Source organism: Ammospiza nelsoni, chromosome 25 (genome assembly GCF_027579445.1).
Source record: "Ammospiza nelsoni isolate bAmmNel1 chromosome 25, bAmmNel1.pri, whole genome shotgun sequence".
NCBI classification, from domain to species: Eukaryota; Metazoa; Chordata; class Aves; order Passeriformes; family Passerellidae; genus Ammospiza; species Ammospiza nelsoni.
The window spans coordinates 155816-169876 of record NC_080657.1 but is presented as its reverse complement, the minus strand read 5'-3'; the positions used below and the strand labels follow the sequence as shown (position 1 = coordinate 169876).

General features: G+C 51.7%; 2 protein-coding genes and 1 non-coding gene across 12 annotated transcripts in view; all 3 read left to right on the top strand.

Moving 5' to 3' along the window:
• The window catches only part of PHACTR4 (phosphatase and actin regulator 4), a 49914-nt gene extending 47586 nt beyond the window's left edge, over positions 1 to 2328 (top strand). For all 7 annotated transcript variants that reach the window (XM_059488804.1, XM_059488803.1, XM_059488808.1 and 4 more), the window contains 2 exons: positions 417 to 493; positions 1065 to 2328. In XM_059488804.1, the coding sequence (XP_059344787.1) occupies positions 417 to 493; positions 1065 to 1080 (93 nt within the window). In that variant the 3' untranslated portion in view covers positions 1081 to 2328. The remainder of the gene's footprint in view (positions 1 to 416; positions 494 to 1064) is intronic.
• Positions 2329 to 2678: 350 nt separating this feature from the next.
• On the top strand, positions 2679 to 11399 carry RCC1 (regulator of chromosome condensation 1). Of its 4 annotated transcripts, XM_059488820.1 has the most exons (13): positions 2679 to 2937; positions 3347 to 3388; positions 3686 to 3734; positions 5705 to 5782; positions 5966 to 6043; positions 6146 to 6333; positions 7141 to 7320; positions 7402 to 7498; positions 8369 to 8491; positions 8685 to 8840; positions 9140 to 9259; positions 9672 to 9824; positions 10198 to 11399. In XM_059488820.1, the coding sequence occupies exons 4-13, from the start codon at positions 5713 to 5715 to the stop codon at positions 10371 to 10373; spliced, it is 1341 nt and encodes a 446-aa protein (XP_059344803.1). In that variant the 5' UTR covers positions 2679 to 2937; positions 3347 to 3388; positions 3686 to 3734; positions 5705 to 5712; the 3' UTR covers positions 10374 to 11399. The 4 variants fall into 4 exon arrangements, with proteins under 4 accessions (XP_059344803.1, XP_059344804.1, XP_059344805.1 ...); XM_059488821.1 differs by lacking the exon at positions 2679 to 2937 and having other exon boundaries at positions 2959 to 3388; XM_059488822.1 differs by lacking the exons at positions 2679 to 2937; positions 3347 to 3388; positions 3686 to 3734 and adding an exon at positions 5101 to 5116.
• LOC132083956 (small nucleolar RNA SNORA73 family) lies at positions 3037 to 3241 on the top strand. The gene has a single exon (XR_009420015.1). It is a non-coding gene; the product is annotated as a small nucleolar RNA SNORA73 family (small nucleolar RNA).
• Positions 11400 to 14061: the final 2662 nt, after the last annotated feature.

The following is a 14061-nucleotide window of genomic DNA, read 5'->3' as shown; positions in this document are numbered from 1 at the left end:
GCCTCAGCCTGAGGCAGTTTCCCCTTGTTCTGTCAGTTGTTACCTGGAGAAGTGACCAACCCCCAGCTCTCTTGACCCCCTGTCAGGGAGTTGTAGAGAGTGAGAAGATCCCCCTGAGCCTTCTTTTCTCCAGGCTCATCTTCCCCACCCCGCGCAGCTGCTCCTGGTGCCCCGGACCCTTCCCCAGCCCCAGCAAGAATGCTGAGTATTGGTCATGGCAGTGCAGTTCCCTGCAGGCTCAAGAAACTGGCAGGGAACTACCTGTCCTTGTCCTCCCAGGCCACCTCTGGGCACTGCCCAGTCCCCATCGGGGAGGGCAGATTAAATTCAGCTTGGCATTAATGGACTGTGAAAACTGGGGTGGCTGCTCCAATCTTTCTCTGAGCCCTTTCCAAAATATCTCCCTCTCTGTGCAGGCAGCCATCAGGAAGGAGCTGAATGAGTTTAAGAGCTGTGAAATGGAAGTGCACGAGGAGAGCAAGCAGTTCACAAGGTGAGAATGTGTTAACATAAGAGTTTTCCACCTTTTTAGAGCTGTCAGAGCTGTGCTGCAAGGACAGTACTCAGTGGCAAAACGCTAAAACCTTAGAAGAATTATTTGTGCAGCAGTTGGAGATGGAATGTCCTTTTCTGTCTGAGTCCTGGCGGGTGACTGGAGCAGCAGCAGACACAAAGTGGGTTGGTTTTCCTTAAACTGGGGCTTCCATCCTGGAGGCTCAGTGACCATCTGAAACTAGTGTGAAGCTGCAACTGGAGTGAGCTTTTCTGGGGCTAGAGATATGCAGCCATAGCCACAAAACAACTTGCTAATGAGTGACCTTGGATGTAATCTGTGTAGTCAGGTCTGGATCGTGGCCCAAGTGATGCCTTTCCTTCCAGCTCTGTGTGGCAAAGTTGAGTGCAGAGCACAGGAAGTGAAATTATTTGATGTTCACGGCTTCCCTGAAGGCTGAAGGTTCCGAGATAATAGTTCAATTTACTCTCTTTGGCCATCTGTAGTGCCCCAAGTAACCATTTAGCCTGAGTTCCAAGGATAGCACTCAGATTTTTCACTTGGCTTTCAGATACCATCGACCATAATATTCCAAGGAGGGAGCAAGAAACCCGCGAGGGCTGGAAGTTTTCTGCGTCCCTCTCCCAGGCAATACAGTGAGGGTGGAACCTCAGCTCTTCCAAGATTTGCCTTCCAAACACATCCGGAAAAGGGCTTTCGGCCAGGGAAGGGGAATCCTGTCTGAATGTAGCATTTCACTGGAACAAACACATCTCTCATGCCATCAGGCTGGAAGTGACACTATACCTCGTGTGGCTCAGCAATACGACTCTGCCAGGAGACCGTGCCCAGGGGAGCGACCCCTTCCTCCCCAAGCTGCACAGACTTGTCTTGGGGAGTGCAATTCCTCATTTCCTTCTCCTTTCCTTCAGGAAGGGAGATTAAAAACAAAGGCAGCTCTGATGTTGGGAAGCTGAGGAGAGCATGTGCTCAGAAGCAAATGTGTGTATATTAGCTGTGTACAGAGAACCCTGGCAGACAACTGACGTGGCACTCGCTATGTTTTGGGGCTTTTGCTTTTTTGTCATGTCCTTAATGCCCTGAATCACTACTGACCAACAGTTTGTTGTCCTGGAAGGGAATTGTGTAGATATTAACATATGCTGCGTCTTTTTGTTAAAAAAAAAAAAAAAGGAAAAAAAACCCCACCCCTACATATGTATAAATGCTCTGCACTCTCTCACACTTGCTGTGATCTTAATAACAGATCTTGAGATCTTTAGGCTTGTTTAACAAATTACAGAACCAGGAAAAATGACTGTTGCCTTTTTAAAACTTTTTAATTTGGGGAAACTGTGAGAGTAGTCAGTCCTTTTTATTGTGGCTTTCTCTCAAATGTTTTTTACTCTCCCAAATCAGGGGTGAAGCTTGCCTTTTTCTCATTTTTACAGCTAAACCTACTGGAAACTTGATTGTTTCACTGTGTGGGTCAAAAGGAGGGGAAGAATAGGTTTTAAAAGTGACCTTAAAAAGATGGTATTTCTTTTCTGAGAGAAAAATTCTTCCTCGATGCAGGTTTAAAAAAAAATCTGGTAGGGCCACTGCTGTATTATGCACAAAACTAAACTATCTGTGAGATGCCACTTGTGCGGGGGTTTGGGGTGGGGAGGGGGAGAAGAACTTTGTCTTGTTCACAGACCACACGCCCCAGCATCTGCTGGGGTCTCTTCTCTCACAGCATCCCCATGTACAGCCGCCATTACATTGTATATCAGTCTCCGCAACAACAGATTTTAATTATTAAATAAAAGTATTTTAGAATTTTTTTTTCTTAAGCCCTGCTTGTGTGGTCGTGTCTTTTCCCCTGCTCTCAGCAGGAGCCTGACCGGCGGCTCCTGAGGGGGTCAGCCATGGCGGCGCCTTCCCTGAAGCCGCCGCTTTTCGCGCCCTTCCGACTGCGCATGTGTCAACCGCCCTTCCAGCCATTGCGCAGGCGCGGCAGGCCCCGCCCTTTCCGGTGGGTGTTGGCCCCGGCCCCCATGCCCATATACGGTCTGTCCCCGCCCCTCGCACGAGACGCATGCGCGCATTTCAACCCCGCCTCCCTGCACTATAAAAATCGCCGCGCGCTGTCGCTCGGCCTCTTTCACCGTGAGGAGCGAGGTCGCATGCAGGTACAGTTCTCTTCACTTTTACCCTTTTACCAGTTTTTACCCTTTAAACCCTTTTTCTTGCTGTGGCACGTGGTCGTGCTGGCCGCGCTGCGGTGTCAGCGGATGCCCGCTCTATCCCCGTTTTACCGCTAAACTACGCTGTGAGTTGCACGTGGCGGTGGGTGCTGCGGAGTCACCCCGCACCGCCTCAGCCGCCGCTCAGAGCCATTTCCTTTTCCTACAGGTTGCACCAAAGCCTGTTTAAGCTTGGTTTGCCCAGTTCGCTCTAGCGTGAGTATCTTTCACGTGGCCCCGCCGCGTGGTCGGCGGAGCTGGGATGCGCGGGGGCCTGGGGCAGGCAAGGTGGTTATAAATGTTTAAAGCAAACGTCCAACGTGGATATCCGGAGAAGTCGCTCTCTCTCGGCTCTGTCCGTGTGGCGCGTGGGAGCGCAGGCCCTCGGGCCCGTGACGTATAGTCCCTTTCCACGACGTTGGAGAGCAAGCCGGGCCCCGAGCCTGCAGCCTGCATATTCCTACTGCTTCTCTGAGCCCTTGGGCCGTGACAGAGGAGACAAACCATGCAGGAAACACTGACACGCCGGGTGGGACGGGGAACACGTGCCGAGCTGGGAGGGGGAGACATTAAAACACAACCTCCTGAGCAAATCCTTAAATTACTTTTTTTTCTTCATTTTCAGAACCGAAATTGATAAAGTTGGAGTGAAACACGATTTTTAAAGGTAATTGCGTTTAAAATGTAATATTCTGCATATTGCAAAGACATTACTAGAACAATGGGTCGGTTTAGTGATAAAATTTAATTCCGGACGACACGGGTAGTGTCCAGTAAGTCCAGTTTAGAGACTCCTAGCTTTGACGATTGTGTTGGATTTTGGATAGACGGGGAAAAAAAAGGCCATAAGTCTTAGCAGACGGAAAAAAAACCACTGCAGATAAATTTGTATTTGTAAATTTGTAACTGGTGTATTGTTTACCACAAGAAAAAGCAGGAAAAAATTTTTTTTTTAATATTGCAGAATCTGCTGGGGCAAAGTGACAAAGAAAATCCGCCTTCAGTGGGAAAGGGTGAGTATTTTAAAGAGTTTGCCCAAGTTAGGTGGTTACCCAGTTCCTGTTAGCACACTGTGTAATAACAATGTAGCCGCAGAAATCAACGCGATGGAAGCAGGAGTGCGTGAATTTAGTGGTCTTTTAAAGCACGTGCTTTGAATGCAAAAAATAACCGGTGGCCCTGGTTCCTTGGACGTCCAAATGTGTACCTATTTACAGTAGACAACTCAATAAACTGAACTTGACTATGGCTTGTTGTGTGGTTTTGGTGAATTATCTGAATATTAAGGGAAACTTTGTGCTCTGGGTGGTGCCTCTCCTGTGTAGAAGTATGATTGCTGCTGAAACATCTCGAAAAAGTGTGTAGAAGTGCTGTGTGGCATTCTATTAGGGCTGGATTAGAAACAGATCCGGGTTTGGGCACGAAACCTTCATATCAAGAGCTAAGTCGAGAAGGGTTGAGGGGGTCTGTGACCCTGGGGCGGGGGGAAGCAGCGAGGGGATCACACGGCTTTCCCTTGCCCTTTCCAAGGGCAGTGCAGCTGATGGGGGCGGTTAGGGGAGGTGCTGCTGTGGGTTTGCTGAAATGGCCATCGGCAGTTTCCCACATGTGCTGTCCACGGCCATGACGTGGCCCGAGAGAACATCAGGGAGTGTCTATCAAATCCCAGCATAAGCCTGGGATAAATAAAGGTGATGCTTCTCCAAGGTTTTCCAATCTCATGTGGGTGGGCTGTGGGTGATAATCCCTGGCTATCACGGTCTGTAGATAAGCAGATAAGGGCTGCTGTACCAGCCAAGATGTTAATTTGGAACATGATTTTATTAGTAAATAAAAGCTGGTATGGCCAAGTGCAGGCCTACAGACTGGAACAGCTGAATTAATCCCTGGAATAAGGGTAATCTCATTGGATGAAGGGGAAACTCTAGTTTGCTGTCCTCCAATTAACTGAAGAAGTTTGGTCTAGTTCCTGTTTAAAGAGTAAAAAGGTTTTCCACTTTGCCGCAGTAGGTTGCTGGAGAAGGCATTGGTGCAGACTTGCTGGATTTCCATACTCCATTATCATTGTTCAGCATGTTTAATTACCATTTTTTGCAGCAGCTCTGTTCCATCAGGGCTGGCTGAGGCCTAGGAGGCATCTCCGGAGTTTAGACGCAGGATGAGTTAGTGACACGGATTTATTGTCAGGGGGGGCAGTGTATTGCCAGCCGCCTTGTGCTGCCTGCCCTTGTGTGTCTTTCTGTCCGCCTGTCCTCGTTCCGTCCTTCAGTCCGCCTGTCCTTCTGTCCCCTGTCCTGTGGGGGCAGTGCCGGGGCCGCCGACCGCCAGGGGGCGCAGCGCCGCGAGGAGCCGGCGCGCGCATGCGCAGAGCGGAGCGCGGCGGCGCCGGCGAGCGGTCAGGAGCGCGGCGGGGTCGAGCCGGGAGAGCGGCGGGAGGCAGCGGCGGGCGGGCATGGGGACACGGGGGCGATCGCGGGGGTCCCGGCGGGCCCGGGGCCGTCCTCGGCGCAGCCCACCGGACAGCGAGAGAAGCTGCAGGCGGCGGGAGGAGCCGCCGGCCCGGGCCGTGGCCTCCGCGGCCCCACGTGGGGCGACGCCGCGGGGAATTCGAACGGCGGGAAGGGGCGGGGGCCGTGCTCGGGCCAAGCGGAACCGGGCGGGGGGTGAGGACTCAGGTACGGCTTGGCTCCGATTCTTCCCTTTTCCCCTTTCCCGTTTTCATTGTCCTTTCTTTTCCCCTTCCCTCTCTCCTCGCCTGCCTGAACCTGAAATCTGGAGACGTTCACATAAAATAGAGTATGGATAAAACATACAAGGGAAAACTTTCTATTTTCCCAGAGTAGGAGAGGGGATCAGTGTTCAAATCCCAGCTCAGTCACCAGTCCCTCAGGTGGTTTTTTAAGGTGTGAGGGGGCACCCCAGAGAGTGAACAGGCCTGGTTCACCAGGTGGGTGACTCCTTACAGGCTCTTTTTGGCATTTAGATTCCACAATGCCGGGAAAACGCAGAGTGCAGATCCTGGTCCCAGAAGAAGTGTCTTCTGAGATGAAAAAGGTTAAAGGTTAGTAAAATCCCTTAGAATTTTCCTTCCACTTTCTCAGGGATGATTTTCACCAGGAAACTTGTACTCCTACACGTTCTCTCTCCCCTTGCCTCCCCGCAGTCAGCCACCCATCACATCGCTCACAACCTGGGATGGTGCTGACGCTGGGCCAGGGTAACATTGGCTCTTTTTGGCATATAGATTCCAAGGCACCAGCAAAACGCAGAATGAAGATCCTGGTGCCAGAAGAAGAATCTACTGAGACAAAAAAGGTTAAAGGTAAGAAAAATCCCTTGGAATTTTCCTTCCCCTTTCCCAGGGGTGATTTTTACCAGGAAACTTGTACCCTGACATGTTCTTTCTCCCCCTCACACCCCGCAGTCAGCCACCCATCACATCGCTCACAGCCTGGGCTGGTGCTGACACTGGGCCAGGGTAATGTTGGACAGCTGGGTCTGGGTGAAGACATCATGGAGAGGAAGAAGCCAGCTCTGGTCACGCTGCCAGAGATGGTGGTGCAGGTGGAAGCTGGAGGGATGCACACGGTGTGCCTCAGCCAGACTGGAAAGGTAAGTGCAGTGGGTTCTGGGATGTGTTCTGAAGCAGGGGGTAGGAATCAGCCACTGCTCTGCCCACATCTTGTTCCAGCTCTAGGGGTGAGCATGGTCTCGTGGACCACAAAATTTTAGGGGCTCAAAAGGAGGACCTGAAAGGGGCCTACGAGAGAATTGGAGAGGGACTTAGGATAAGGGCAAATGGCTTTACACTGACAGAGAGTAGATGGGTGACACTGCTATTTTAGATGCAATATTGGGAAGTTCTTTCCTGTGAAGGTGGTGAGGCTCTGGTACAGAGAAGCTGTGGCTGCCTCATTGTGGGGGGACAGAATGTAAGAAAATAAAGATAGTGCAGAAGGTAATCTCACCCCTGAGGAGTTGCAGCTGGACTAATTACCAAAGATTAGGAACAGGCCACAGCTGTGTCCAATATGGATGAGTGCTGTAAGAGTGGGTTAGCTGGGTGAGGAGAGACTTGGAGTTTGTTGGCTGTGCTATGAGGAAGAAGGAGTCAGTGCTGCAAGGAGCTTCCCTTGAGAAATCACTGAGAAGATATGAGAGCTTCATAATAAAATGACAGCACCTCATCCCTGGAAGTATTCCAGGCCAGATTGGACAGGATTTAAAGCAACCTGATCTAGCGGAAGGTATTCTTGCCCATGGCAGGGAGTGGACTGAAGTGAGCTTTAGGGTTCCTTCCATCCCAGACCATTCCGTGATTCTGTAATAATTCAGCTTCGTGACTCTCTGTCCTCTGACTTCATACTCAGCCCGTTGCCCCTCTGTGCTCCATCCTGACCATTTGCACCCAATCTGCAGATCTACACCTTTGGCTGCAATGATGAAGGTGCCCTGGGACGCGACACCTCGGCTGAAGGGTCTGAGAGCTCTCCAGGGCTGGTGGAGCTGCAGGAGAAGGTGGTGCAGGTGTCGGCGGGGGACAGCCACACGGCCGCGCTGACTGAGGATGGCAGGGTCTTTGTCTGGGGCTCCTTCCGGGTACGCTGAGTCCTCAGATACTGGAAGCTCCACTGGTGGCTGCTGCTTCTGTGACTGATCCCTGTGTCTCTCTTCCCTCAGGATAACAATGGAGTGATCGGCTTGCTGGAGCCCATGAAGACAAGCTCCAGTCCTCTGCTGCTCCAGCTCAATACCCCTGTTGTTAAAATAGTTTCAGGTGAGTAGGTGTTGTTGAGATGGTCCTAACAAACAGAAGAACACCGTGTATTTAAGAAAGCTTCTCTTTTTTATTTTAGCAGCATGCTGTCTTTATATGCTCTCACAAAGTTTATACCTATTCATTGGGCACAATAAATCAACATAATGTTCATTGTTGCAAGGCGGTCAACACCACTGTTTTCTGTCAAGATCTAGCTGCAGGACCCCTTGTTTATCTTTTCTTCTCCTTTTCCACGCTGACAGCATCAGTAGGACTCCTTTCAGGGGCAAAGGCGACTCTTAGCAGCTTCTCTTCTTCATCTAACTCTTTCTGACTCACAGACCAGCTGTGAGCCCCTTCCACAAGCAGGGCTCTGGGGCGTGCAGGGTCAGGCAGGTACACAAGGTTGTCACAACCCTTGAGGAACGTCCATGAACTTTTCCTCCCTGTTGGCTTGTTCCAAGCCTGATACAAGGGTGTACTTGCTGATCTCTGACTCTTTCAGAGAACAAACCTCTTAGCCCCAACAGATTCACATATTGAGTTAATATTTGACCAGTCTGATGTAGAATGCCTTCCAAGTGGGGCCAGAGGACTTGCTCTCTAATGAGGCCTGGGGAAGCTGAGCACAGCAGCCAGGGTGCTTGTCTGGGCCCAGGGGAGGTTGGGGCACACCTGTGTCCTTACTGCCTTCCCAGAAAAACTGCTTTGAATTCCTGGGATTGGGAAGATGGAGATCCTGGAGGTTTAGGTGGTGGCACAATTGGTGTTGAGGTATCAAGTGCAGTAAGCCCCATAAGCTGGAACAACTGGGGTTTACCTGTGGGATCTCAATCCTGAGGACTTGTTGAAGACTTCTCCATAACTTCTTTTTCCTTCCTGTCCCAGGAAATGACCACTTGGTGATGCTGACAGTGGATGGCGACCTGTTCACATGTGGCTGTGGTGAACAGGGTCAGCTGGGCAGAGTGCCAGCACTCTTTGCCACCCGAGGAGGACGGCGAGGACTGGGTGAGTGGATTTAGTTCTCAGAGGTGCATCCTTTGGCTTTGGCTCTGCCCTTTGCAGAGGAACAAAGGGCCCCAGTCCCTGATGTTCAAGGGCTTATGTGTAATCAGTGACGTACGTGCAGTGAGCCAGATCCTTAGATGCAGCGAGGGTGTAAATCCTTAGTCCTTGCATAACGCTTTGTCTCCTACCCCAGAACGGATGCTGGTCCCCCAGCTTGTCCCTGTCAGAGGCAGAGGGAGAAGAAGCAAAATGCGCTTCCAGGACGCTTTCTGCGGGGCGTATTTCACCTTCGCCGTCACGCGTGAGGGACACATCTATGGATTTGGCCTCTCCAACTATCACCAGCTGGGTGAGCTATGTCCCTCTAGATCTCCTTCCAGTCCACTGCTGCCCTGGCCTGGTGGGGGAAGCTGCTGGGTGCCCCAGAATCTAAACACTGGATGCACCAGAGCTGGAAATGGGTGCGGGGCTCGCTCTGGGTTTAGGTCCCAGCCCTCGTGCCCACTGGGTTTGAGCAGAAATCAGATTTTGGGCCTGGGTAGCTGTATTGGTCTCTGGTAGCGTGAGCCCCAGGGTGGATGGCTTAGTGCCAGAGCTGTCCATGCCCATGGACCTGATCCACCCGGGTTTGTGCGTCCCACCCTGCAGGGACCCAGGACACCGAGCCGTGCTTCTCCCCGCAGAACCTCACGTCCTTCAAGAACTCCACCAAGTCTTGGGTTGGGTTCTCTGGTGGGCAGCACCACACGGTCTGCGTCGATTCTGAGGGTGAGTGACTCTGATAGGTGGGCTGGGAGTCACACAGCAGGGTGGGGGGAATCCCATGGCCCTCAACCTGGCCAAGGAGCTGTTGGGATGAGGGTGATGTGCTGGAGCCCTCCAAGCTCTCAGTGTTTGAGGAAACAATGTTGGTGTGAGATTGCAGCAAAGAGAAGCTGACAACAACAGAGACCTGGACTCAGTTGGGAGCTCTGCTCTTGCACCTCTCCAGCTTACTGATTTTGGGGAGCTGAAGGGTCTCTATCCCACCCTGCCCCTTCTGGATGGGTCTCAGGGTGTGGTGTGGAGGAGCGATGCTCCTTCAGGAGTCAGGCTTGGGAAGAGGTCCTGGTCTGCTTTGGCCTTGCTGCAACTTCTGCCCAGCTCAGATCTCCTGTCTTGTGTGTCCACTGTGCTCCAGGTAAAGCCTACAGCCTGGGCAGGGCAGAGTATGGCCGACTGGGCCTTGGGACAGGAGCAGAGGAGAAGAGTGCACCCACCGTTATCCCAGAGCTCCCCAGTATCGTCTCGGTGGCCTGTGGAGCATCAGTTGGTTATGCAGTCAGCAGTGATGGTGAGTGCCAGGGCTTGGGAACCCTGCCTTCTGCACTTCCTTCATTCCTCCATCCAGCCCTGCACACCGTCACCACACACTGCCAGCTGGGTTGGCTCTGGAGCCGGGTCCTGCTGCCCATCTCCTGGGGGCAGCTGCACAGTGGCTGCTCAGATCTGTTTGTGGGCCTGTTTGTGGGCTGCGGGTTTATTTTTCTCCCGCAAAGGGATGAAAGTTCCTTGGGCCTGTGATGGAACACCTGTTGAGTTGCAAGTGCTTGTTCTCTTCCTCCTGCTTGTGTTTTGCACTCATAGAGATGCACTGTCTGGGTGCAAGGTCACCTTCCCATTTTGCAACAACCGGGAGCTCAAAGTTTGCTTCACCTCTGTTGCAGGACGAGCGTTTGCGTGGGGAATGGGCACTAACTACCAGCTGGGCACCGGAGAGGAGGATGATGTCTGGAGCCCCGTGGAGATGACGGGGAAGCAGCTGGAGAACCGGCGGGTGCTGGCCGTGTCCAGCGGTGGGCAGCACACGGTGCTGCTGGTCAGTGACAAGGAGCAGAGCTGATGAAGCGACACCGCAGCCGGACCCAGCGGAATCACAGCACCCCCAGACCCCCCACAACTTCTGCCTGGGTTGGGGAGCCGATTACTTGGGGAGGGCAGGTGGCTCATGGGGCTCGGCCCAGCAGCGCCTGTGTGGCTGGAACAGGGTGCCCATGGGTTCTCTCTGCAAGCGTTTGTCTGTTTTCCTGTGGTGCCCAGTGCTCTGTCAGCTCCCAGGTCAGCTTGGTCCTAAACTGATCCCAGTTCTGTGCCTGGATGGATTTCCACTTCTTCTCATCTTTTTTTTTTTAAACATTTCCTGGCCCAGCAAAGCTGAGGGTTTTATTCTTTACTCTGCAATCAGGTTTGGGTAATAGTCTCCCTGAGGTCCCCATGTTCCCCACATCTGGATGCTCTTCCACCCCCTTCACCTAAATCACCTCTGGATTTGTCTGCTGCCACCCCCCCAAACCCCTCTGAGCCTGTTCCAGGTAGATCTGAGTCCAGCAGGAATGTGCCCAGGAAGCTCTATCCTCTAATCCAGAGCTTGTGACTGCTGTGGGGAAATTCTGCCTGGTGAGGGAGAATGCTGCTGGATGATGCCTAGCACAGTGTGACCGCTGGAGGCTCCTGCCTCCCATCCCCTCAAGCTGAGCCCCTGCCTGGCAGTCAGGCCAGGAGCAGATTCCCCACTCCCCGTGGCCTGGAGCAGCTGCCTCATGCTGCTTTTCACAGTCCTGGCCACTCCCTCTTTGCCATTGCCTTTGGAAACCCAACCAAATCCATCCCACAGGTGGGAACACTGTTACTTTAATTTTTTCTCTTTCACTTGCTGAGGAAGGAGGTTCATTTGCTGTTAGGGCCTGGATGAGCAGACACCCAGACTGCAGCTATGCATAGAGTTACTGGAAACAACAGCACTCCTCCTCCCCGTTGCCTCCCTGATCCAACTGGTCTTGATTCCTGTGCCCAGCCTGCTCCATCCTCTCCTTATAGGAGGTACCTTCGAGGTACCTGGAGTGAGGAGGACTCTACAAATTGTAGCAATAGGAGGGGGGGTTGTGGCTGGGGAGGGGTGTCTGGGGTTATACAATGGTTCCAAAGGGGTTGGATTTTTTTAAAAAAGAAAATTTATTTTGGTTGATTAATCAAGGCAGAAAGGACAAAAAAAAAATCTTTTAAATTTGGAATAAACGGAGTTTTGATAAACCCAGGCTTTTCCTGCGCTTTGGAGGGCTGGGCAGTTCTCCGGTGGGGACAGTCGGGACAGGTGTCTCCTTTCGGGCGCTGTCCCGGTCCCAGCTGTGGCAGCCGCGGGGCGGAGAGAGGGCGTGGTCCCCCTCATCTCTGTCACCCCCCTTGGGCTCCCAGCCTGGCTGACGGGTCACCCCACGTATCTTTGGGTCTCCAGGAACACCTGGAAGGATCCGGGCATGTCCGTGCAGGCTGCTGCCAGCTGGAGCTGAGCCAGATGTGAGTGTGGAGACTGGAAGCCACGGGGCAAATTCCCACCTCCTGGTGTGACTGGAGCCCCAGGTCGCTGTTTACACTTAATTCATTTGGGCAGGAGCAGGTTCCTTAGTGAGCCTGGGCACTGAGAGCAGCTCTGCTGCTCCCACGTGGGATGAACTTGGATTTACAATCAGGGATGGCCTCAGTGGGTCCAGCTCTGGGGTGCTGGGGGCACTCGCATCCCATCAGGTGGGTTTGTTCTGGTGGTTGCAGTCCTGGGCTTGTAAAGGACTTTTATTTTTACCTCTAAGCAAAAGATTAGGATGTGGGCCCACAGGGAATGTTGTATTGTGAGGGATCAAGCCCATATTTTGCTGTCACTGCGGGCTGAGCCATGGGCAAGTGCTCTCTAATCCTGTGGCTAATTTTGCTCCCTGGGGACCATCACCATTTGATACCGTTCAATGAAATGTGACCTGCTGGATACCTGATGCAGAAGCTGCTCTTCACTTAGGCTTGATTCCCAGCAACAATATTTACCCAAAACCAGCCTCAGCTACTGGGGGAGATCCCACATCCCAGTGCCCCAGTTCCTCCCTATCCCCCTTTCCCTATTAAATGATGAATTGCAAGACAAGCATCTCTGTTGAGCTGAGAGCCTGGGTCCACCCCAGGCTGTTCCAGGGTCAGGAAGGTGGGAGTTATTGTTCCTGTCCTTCCCAGGAAAGCCAGATCCCTTCATTTCCATCTGCATATTAATGCAATTCCAAAGTGAGCCTAAACCTGCAGACAAAGAAACTGGCATCATCATAATTAATCACAAGCTCAATACATCAGGGTTCATTATTTGGTGAATTAATTAAAGAAAAAAAAAAAATGGGGAAAGGATGTTTCCTGCAATAGCACATGTTTTTTGGCCTGCAAATGTCCCTGGAAATAGCCTGTTGGTGTGTGCCAGCATGGGTTGCTGTATAATTAATCTGGGCTGGCTGCTAGTTTAACCGGACTGTGAAATCTCCAGAAATGGTTCCTGGCTCAGCTTTCCCAGGGTGCTGGGTAATGGACAGAGGTCCTCGAGTGGTTTTCACATCCACTCTGCACTCTTTATGGTTCTCCTTCTTTGGGAACTAAGAAACCTACACTGCAGAAGTGATCAGTACCCTAAAGTCCAAAGTCTCATTAAGCCAGAGCAAAGTTACAGGCTTCAACACCCGTTTCTGTTGCTTTTCCGCTGAATCCTCATTTGTATTTAAATTACAAATGTAATTTGGGCCAGCATTTGGGCTGCTTGTCTTTTGAAATAAAATTATATCTTGATGACTGTTGGCAGAAGAGGTTTTTGGTGACTAGGGCTTGCAAACAATCTCAGCTCTAAAGGGCTTTGGGTGTTCACAAAGGTGAGTTTTTCTAAGTCCAGGTATGTATTTAAAACTTGAATTCAGAATCATCAAATGGCCTGAGTTGGAAGGGACCTTAAAGCCCATCCAGTTTCATGCCCTGACATGTGCAGGGACACCTTCAGCTGTCCCAGGCTGCCCCGAGCCTCATCCAACCTGGCCTTGGACACTGCTTCCCTGAGCAACCTCTGCCAGGTTATCCCCACTCTCACAGGAAAGGGTAAATTTAGAGGCAGTTTCATCACTCCCCAGACCACCCCCTGAGCCAGACCTTGCTCATTTTTGATGCCCGTGAGTCACAAGAGAGCTGGAAACTGCTTCCTATCTTCGATTTTATTTTACTTGAACTTTTAGAAAGCAGGGTTCCTGTACAGAAATGCCACAGTAAGGCAAATATCCCAAGGGTTGGAGCTGGAGATAGTGTCTGAAGTACTTTGTGAGATGCTAGGGATCCGGCATATTCAGCTCCACCACACACGTAGCAGCTGCTGTAGTGGGAGGTGTGATGGGAGGCCTTGGGGTCGCTTTAGTTTCATACAGCTAGAGACAGACATACATATATATTTATAAAAGTACACAAAGAGTTCCCTCCGAGCCCGCTGGCTAAAGCACGGCCCAAAGCAGGGCAGGCTCTCCCAGTGCTGCTCGCTTGCACTAGGATTTGCCCCCAGTTTTCCAGCCCAGCATCACATCCATGTCCAGGGCAGCCTTAGCTGCAGTCAGAGGTCTCTAAATAACACTAACCTAACAATGACATGAACAGTAGAAAGCTTTCACTGGGAACAATCCCAGTTTGAGGAACTCCAGGAGAATTTTTACAATGGATCTGGAGCTTTTTGAAAACTGTCTCTGAAGTGGCAT

Coding starts and splice junctions, on each gene's coding strand:
- RCC1 (XM_059488820.1), top strand. CDS start 5,713: ATGCCGGGAAAACGCAGAGTGCAGATCCTGGTCCCAGAAGAAGTGTCT. Junction 7,499..8,368: donor TGTTGTTAAAATAGTTTCAG/GTGAGTAGGTGT, acceptor TTCCTGTCCCAG/GAAATGACCACTTGGTGATG. Junction 9,260..9,671: donor GGTCTGCGTCGATTCTGAGG/GTGAGTGACTCT, acceptor ACTGTGCTCCAG/GTAAAGCCTACAGCCTGGGC.